General features: G+C 38.0%; 1 protein-coding gene across 1 annotated transcript; it reads right to left on the reverse strand.

The window, feature by feature from the left end:
* Nucleotides 1–303: 303 nt before the first annotated feature.
* On the reverse strand, nucleotides 304–3,243 carry LOC113654874 (piggyBac transposable element-derived protein 4-like). Its single transcript, XM_047819203.1, has 3 exons — nucleotides 2,576–3,243; nucleotides 958–2,247; nucleotides 304–853 (listed from the first exon to the last, which is right to left on the reverse strand). Exons 1-3 carry the CDS (start codon nucleotides 2,668–2,670, stop codon nucleotides 418–420), a joined length of 1,821 nt encoding a protein of 606 aa, XP_047675159.1. The 5' UTR covers nucleotides 2,671–3,243; the 3' UTR covers nucleotides 304–417.
* Between the last annotated feature and the right edge of the window lie 5,278 nt (nucleotides 3,244–8,521).

Here is an 8,521-nt window from a genome sequence, read left to right on the forward strand (position 1 = left end):
AATGGATTTTATATTAATGTATTTTCTACAGATATGTCTGTGCATTTTTGTTTTGTGCCATTTGGAGACTCCAAAAGGAACTTCAGTTACCAAGACTGCATGCTGAGTTTCAAAGGCTTATAACTTTTGTATCCCTTTGCCTAGAAACATAATCTTGGTATCTGATGAAAGCTAACACTCTGAGGTGTCTGACACTCTTATGTATTTGGATTAGATGTCAGTCAATTAGGCACAACATTACATTAGCCTAACCACACAAAACCCGTACCTGAAAGATTTTGATGAAAAAAGACAAACAAAGCGTACTGTCAAAGTTTTTTATATAGAAATATTAGAAAAGTGAATAACTAAACTATGCAAAATACAAACACACACACACACACAAACGATAAAAAACTATTTACATAATATATAAAATTAAAACTTGTTCAGGGTGTGCCATTCATTGTAACAGTCCCTGTTTATTGTGAAGCACAGGCACACATCACAGGAGGAGCATTTCACAGTGGTCCTCCGGTGGCAGAGGACACACCTCCTCCGACCTACAGTGCCATCCTTTGAAAAATGTACAGGTTTGTGTAAGGCACTTTTGGGAGCAGGAGGGGGTGGCAGTGGAGGGGCTGTGGTGGTAGACCCAACCGCTATCAGTTCCATCACCAGAGTCTCACGAAAGGTCTTGTGTGACATCAACTTCTCCTTCCTTGCATTGGCCAGCTCCTTGTACAGGATAAAGGCGTTGACAATGGCGATGTCGATGAAGTGGAACAGGAAAGACCGGTACCACTTCTTGGTCTTGTGCAGGACGGAGTAGTAGCCAATCAGGGCATCGGACAGGTCCACACCACCCATGTTCCTGAGTAGTAAAGGAACATAGCCATTACATTACACTGATATTGATGCATTGACATGATATCAAAATTCAATTCAGAATGATCAAACTATGAAAACACTACATACCTGTTGTAATCCTTGATGGCTGGTGGAATGGTGACATCCTGTACAGACCACTTCCCATCTGCCCCCTTCATCCTTCTCTGGACTGTATCTTCTCCATGTGCTGCATGGATTGTGGAACACATTAGCACATCTCTGGTGTCCCTCCAATTAACAAACACCACGGGCCCTTCGCGGATCCAGCGAATGGTGCCCCGGGGAGCCCGCTTCTCAATCCCGCCTGGCCTGTCTTTGAGGTACCCAATATGGTGTCCTCGAATGGTACCGCAGGCCCAGATCTTCTTTGCCAGCAGGTCACGAAAGAGATCTGGGCTTGTGTAAAAGTTATCCACAAATAACTTGTACCCGGTACCAAGCAACTTCGTATCCATGAGCCGCATTACGGTGTCATAACCGATCCCCTTGACAATTTGTGATCCCCTGCCTTCGTAGATGAAGAAGTCCCAGGTGTAACCATTGGCGGAATCTGCCAGCACAAACAGCTTATAACCCCACTTCACAGGCTTGTTCTTCATGTATTGGCGGAGTCCGGTGCGGGCTTTGGATGCGACCATCCTCTCGTCAATTGCAACACACTGGTGGGGTTGGTAATACGCCATGCACACCTGCCTAACCTCATGGTACATTGGCTTAATTTTAAAAAGCCTGTCGTACCCAGCGGTGCCTTTTTTTAAGTTGTTGGCAGCATCGTCATCAGGGTCACTGAGGTGGATGGCACGTGAGATGGCTTTGAACCTGCGCCCTGATATCACTCTCGATGGAAAAGAAAAGGAGTATAGCTCAGACCTTCTCCAATAGTCATGGATGCACGGTGTCTTGACTATTCCCATATAGATAATCATCGCCAAGTAAGACATCATCTCTGGCAAGGTGATCCTCTGAAAGGTGTCTGGGTGGTTAGTTTCCCCAAACTTGTTGGAATTGTTCACAATGACTTGGAGTATATTATCGGTCATAAACAACTTAAATAACTCTAGTATGGTGTATTTTACACCACCCATGAGCTGGACACCAGGTGTGCGTGCTGGGTTGAAGGTTGGCTGTTTAGGAGTGATGTCCTCCACATCAGTGCCTTGCCATGCACCTTCAGGTCCAGAACTCTGCTTTGGAGTGCTTCTCCCTCTGCCTCTCCCACCAGCTCTCCCACCGGCTCTCCCTCTGCCTCTCCCCCTCCCCTGTCTGGAGGTAGAGGGTTGGGGTTTGAGCTCCTCCTCCTCTTCCTCAACAGTCACTGGGGTCCTCTTGGACCTCTTTGCCTCTGGCTGCCAATCAGAGTCAGATGACTCTGGCTCTCTGAAACACAGAAATGCAATGATTAGCTTCTCACACACCTCATACACACACAATAACATCCCCTAACACCCAGAATAAACTCACTGCAATACCACACAGGTGTTATTTACACAGCAAAATACAAAGTTTCTGTATTGACCACAGTCAGAGAACTCAAAATGCAATTTATTCAAATCACATTTACAATTTTCCCTTACACATACGCGCACGTACACACACACACATTATATATATATATATATATATATATATATATATATATATATATACACACACACACACACACACACATAAAATAATAAATACCTGACATAATAGATGTACTCACAGCTCTAGATCAGGATCCTCCTCAGATTCAGAGTCCAGAGATACTTCGCTTTCCGAAGAGGACGCAAAATCGTCGTCGGATCTTTCGGCCAACATTGCAGCTGCCTCCTCCAAAGTTTCCAAAACTTCCCAAAACTATGTAAAAGTTGTCCAAAAACCTCACCAAAGTCGCTCTCTGAAATAATGCCCACTCGAAAAAAAGAGTGTGTGTGTAAGTGCACAGGTATCAGGTTTTAATCCCTGTCCTCCATTAACACAGTGACTGCAAACTCAAAATCTGGGTCTCAGTTGGCTAAATATACACAATATATGACTTAAATAAAAATTACACACACAAAGTCAAATAAACAACATAACATTTCTACAGACAGACTCAATGCACCAAAATTTTGTATTCAAAACTCATATTAAAAGGAAAAACTCGCACTCTAAATTACCGTGCGGGCGGCAACAATAAACAAACAGATTAACGCAGTTCGTTTCTAAAACGTGATAAATGCATCCGAATTCGCATAGAGAATATATGCACTCAAAAAATATGCACTCAATGCATCTCTTTAACACTTCTAACATTGATATCGACTAATATTTTTTTAGCTCTTTACATTTTTATTAATCGTTGTACAGAGATACAAAGAAACCAACCTGATTCTCTTCAGTCACATGTAGAACTGAGAGAGTCGGACGCGACAGCGCCACTAAGTGACGTCACTCCATTGTAAACTAATTTTTAACATTTAAACAAATCTTACTAGTACATTTTTTCTTGTGCAATATAAAAAAAACTGAAGAGTGAAAATGAGATGGAGAGATAAGAAAAACATATGAAATTACAAAAATAATTAAATACCTTCAAATGAAATCTCTTTCAAAATAAAAGACACTAAAGTTTGCTGGAACACAAAACTCAGAACATTACAAAAGTTCAGACCTCAACCCCATTGAGATCCTGTGGTGGGATATTAAGAGAGCTGTGCGTAAACAAATACCTCAAAAACATCAGTGAACTGAAGCGACGTTTTAAAGAAGAGTGGAGCAGAATTTCTCCAAAACACGCCAAAAACCATAAAGGTGTTTTTTACGTTACTGAATTATAGGATGTACATATTTCCCCCTGTTTTTGGAGAAAAATGAAAACTTGACAACTTATTGGTTTTGTTTGTGTGTGCATGTGTGCTTATTTGTTTTACAGAAGTCGCTCAGAACCCTGACAATGTTACTGAGGTCGGGTTTATGCTAACGCTTTAGCCATCCATGTGTGTCATCAGCCTTGGGGATATACTGGAATATGTGGTCAGAGAAAATACTGCATATACTTTACAAATCCTCCTAATAAACAGAAACTCCAGCTTTACATCACTATTATGTTTCAATAGGACTGAAATAAGTTAAAGGATCTTTTTGCCTTAATAAAAATAATGTACTCTAATCTAATTTGAAGCTTGCTGAGACAACGTTCACTAATTTGCTAATGTTAACAGACAGAGCTGTTTTCTTTGCTAATGACTGGATGGACTAGCTATTACAATACAGTAATGTGCAAAAAAAAAAAGGATTTAAACTGTTGAAACTCAAATGCCAAACATGAAAAGCAACAAAAGCTTGATAAAGAAACAGACAGAAAGCAGAACTCAAACAGGACCGCTAACGATAAGTGACATGAAACAGACGCGAGTACTCAGTGACGTTATACGGACATGCTGGGACTTATGGGTTATGTAGATTTCTATATAGCCATGACGCTAGCATTGATTAACTGGTTTAGCAGAACTCAAGCTCTTGGTAAATACTGATCATTTATATAATGTAATGTTTTATACTTGCTTGCTAAAGCTACCCTATTTATTTATTTATTTATTTATTTATTTATTATTTTATTTTTTTGACAGAGTAAAGCATCTGTCCTTCGTTTCCTGCAAAAATCAACCATTTTCAGGATCTCTGTAAAGCACAAGAACAAACAGAACAAAACAAGACTAGAAACCTAAACAAAATCACATGGCAGTGTCGCCATGGTAACTGTCATAAGCTGGACGTACATTAGTTCGGGATCAGTGTTGAGTTTGAGTGTATCTCTCTGTGCTATATACTCATCTCTCCTGGTTTCAGAAAAAGGACAAGAAGACAGATCTATTTCTCCATTTGCTTCACCTCAAATCACTGGTCTCCTCCCTCCCTTTCTCTATCTCTCCCTCTCCCTGTCTCTCTTTCTTTTTCATTGTATGCCATTGTCTTTGTCTTCTCTGCCATCACTCTCTACTCCCTGACTACTTTCTTTTACTTGTATCTCTGTCCTCTTTCTCTGTCTTTGAATCTCTCTCTCTCTCTCTCTCTCTCTCTCTCTCTCTCTCTCTCTCTCTCTCTCTCTCTCTCGCACATGATCTTGCTGTTGTTTTTACGCACTTCACATATTTGACACATTTTTGTCACTCGTTTCATTCATTTGTCACATGTTGTGCACACGGATTCATTTTTAAATGTGGCTATCTCACATGAATCATTTTTTTCAGACAAGCGAAAACACACACACACACACACACACACACACACACACACACACACACACACACACACACACACACACACACGTGAACCTGTGGAATGTATTTGACTTGTCTGGATCCGCTCACCTGTAACTATTTTTATTAATTATTAATTTTTTTCATTCAATGTTTTTATTCAGTTATTCAGGAACTAATAGAATAAGTGTGGTATGATCAAACCTGAACCTAAGACCGAATCCTGTGAAGTATAATAAGCAAAAAGAAAGAAGATAGAAAGAAAAAAAATTATAGAAATCGTCTTAATGCAAATTCTTATTATAAAATGATGATGCACTTAAAAAAAATCGTTTACAATTTTTTAAAAATTAAATACGATCATTAATTTTTGAACTTTTCAGATGGTAACAAGGTTGAAAGGGAAATGTTAAAAAACCGCTCTTGTGAAATGGGAATATAAAACAGGACAGTGATTCAGCGAGCTGTTAAATTCCCTCCAGCTCTTATTTGCATACATTTAGGCTTAATTAACATTTATATAAATGCATTAACAGACACTTTTATTTGAAGGGGAATAAAACCTGTACTCTGGACTGGTTTTATTCCCCTTCAAATCAAATGCTCACTTTAGCATTTAACACTGATCTTTTTTCAGTGTTAAATGCTAAAGTGAGCATCTGATGATCTTAATTCTATTCAGTTTATTTGTACAGCATTTTTTTTAACAAAGGAGCTTGTCGGAAATTTTGGAGAGCCCCCCTCCAAGTGGACATATCCCAGGGGTGAATTACAGCCAAATTAATAGTCAATAATAGATAATAGTCAATAATAGTCTTTCACACTTAATGCTAAAATAATTATACTTAACACTAATTAATAATACTTAATTACTAATACTTAATACTTATTAATACTCAATACTCTTTAAAACTCTTTATTGGTGCTGATCAGCCTCTGCTTCCATTGAGCTCAAGGAAGAAAAAACTTCTAAGTTGAAAGTATCAAAGAAAAAACCCAAACAGTGCATCCCCATGCCACCCAAAAAGCAAGCAAGCAGGAGCAAGAGAGCCCCTCCAAAGGAATCTCCTCAATATATACCCTGGCACCTCTAGGTGCGTCTATACCTTCTTACGTCAATCTACCTGACCTACCTGGGTTTTTTCCCTGACTCTACAGAATCCCCCCGTGACCCCCCCTCATTTCCCCGAAAACAAGTCTGCCTTTAACCGAAAATCAAGTCTGGCCTTTTGTTTTTTTCCTGTTGCAGTACTTCTGCCTTATTATTAAAAAACATGCTGCATTGTCAAAACTGTTGTTAAAAATGTGCTCCAGAGAACTTCTCGTACGCTACCCTGTCACATATCACACAGAAGACACGTCCCGTGGACCAATCTCCCAATCTCCCTTTATACAATTACAATGAGTGAGTTTTTCTCTATCTTATTCTATGTTTCGTCTGTATATGATTTCCACTGATCATACACCTATATATACGTATACACATACATACACATGAATACGATAACCATGACATACACAAAAACCTATGTGTGAGATATCCACTTATATTAATCACATCTCTACATATAAAAGATCAGTGATGATACTCAATCACCTACAATCACCTATGGTATAGGAGTTCTTATTTAGAATATGATTATGACATAAGTTTATGATCATAGGTTAGGATTATGGGTTTTGATTAAAATAACCTTCTGGTTCAACTGGATCATATATTAGTGGTATTTGACTTATGATTATGTTTTGTTTGATTAGTATAAGTGTACTGCTCTATTACTAAGCTAAGCTTTTGCATTTTACAATATTGTTTTGCATATATGTGGAGATATGTTTATGCTGACTCCTTAAGTTTGCTAGACTATGATCTCAGTCTGTCTTGTTTGTCCAGACTGGGCCGGAACATGCATTTTTATTTTTCTGTTCTCTCCTAAAAGACAGGTTCCATTTTTCTTGTTTTTCTCAGATTCTCAGAGTTCAGAGTACTGAGTTTTATAACTTCAATAAACCCAATTAACCACCTTATCTCTGTTAACACTTGTCTAACATTATATATATATTATATTATAATCATATAAATCATATAGCTCAACACTATTACAACATCTGGCCTACCCCCAAATGTCCTACGACATCAATTGTAATAGTTCATATAATAAGAGCACATATCAAGATTTTTCCCAACAAGCTTTACATAAAAAAATGGAAACAAATTAAAACATTTTATGTTTAAAGTTTAAAATTAAGTTACTATTCATTAGACTCGGAAGGGACCACATCCTTATTTGGGTGACACTAGACAGTAAATAATGTAAAATTAAATAATGTCCTTTCTACACCAGGTTGTAGTTGAGTAGAATTAAGCAACCAAGAGCTCCTGAGGATCTAACGTTTCCTGCCGAAGTCTTCAGATGATCACGGAAGAAGACCCGAGAACAAAGCCGACTGATGCAACAGTAGCTCAAAGACGGTGTGACAGTTTCCGGGCAACCTGTCCACAGCAATCCCATGCGTCGCAGTCGCAGGCTGTCCATGCAGATCAATCCCCAGCAGAGTGCACACCAGGCGACGAGACTCGAGCCAGCGGTAGGGCATTAGGATTAATGATGTAGGTCTGGAAGAATAAATAATAAGAGAGAGAGAGTTTCAATACTTTTGGGAAAATCCTGTGAGGGTTTAAAGTTTTGTTAAAAGGTTCAGCAACCAGAGTCTCTGGCAGTCCTGTGATTTAATCTCATAACCTTCTGGATATTAGCTAAGAAATAGGTGCAAACACACACACAGACACACAAAGGAATAAAGCATTAATGTATATTTGGTAATCACTCACTCACTCACTCACTCACTCACAAAAAAAAAAGTCTATCATAAATTATAAACAATATCTAATTAAAGCTAAACTTACAGTCTATATTTTGATATATATTTAAAACCTAACCTACAGCTTATATTAGGTAATTAAACACACAAACACACATATGAACAAAAAAAGAAATAACATATAGCAAATATAAATTAATAAATGAATTGATTAATAAATCATGGTGATTAAAACACACTCACAAAATGAGTAAAGTGTAGATCATATCACAAACTCGGAACATTGTGTGTGTGTGTGTGTGTGTGTGTGTGTGTGTGTGTGTGTGTGTGTGTGTGTGTGTGTGTGTGTGTGTGTGTGTGTGTTTATAGATTTATAATAATAGATAATTTATAGATTTTACAGATGGTTAATTTTTGTCATAACAGTAACAATAACAAATCCATAATTTCCATTTTTCTTCTTGTAAAATACTTATTGTAATATATATGAAACGTCACTAAGACATGGCATATATTTACTTATGGCATATATTTACTTATTGTAATATATATGAAACGTCACTAAGACATTCAAATCTTACCAAATGCTCTAAAACGAATATGTAGCT

This window comes from Tachysurus fulvidraco, chromosome 10 (assembly GCF_022655615.1).
Source record: "Tachysurus fulvidraco isolate hzauxx_2018 chromosome 10, HZAU_PFXX_2.0, whole genome shotgun sequence".
NCBI lineage: Eukaryota > Metazoa > Chordata > Actinopteri > Siluriformes > Bagridae > Tachysurus > Tachysurus fulvidraco.

Coding starts and splice junctions, on each gene's coding strand:
- LOC113654874 (XM_047819203.1), bottom strand. CDS start 2,670: ATGTTGGCCGAAAGATCCGACGACGATTTTGCGTCCTCTTCGGAAAGC. Junction 2,248..2,575: donor GAGGATCCTGATCTAGAGCT/GTGAGTACATCT, acceptor TCTGTGTTTCAG/AGAGCCAGAGTCATCTGACT. Junction 854..957: donor GCCATCAAGGATTACAACAG/GTATGTAGTGTT, acceptor TTTACTACTCAG/GAACATGGGTGGTGTGGACC.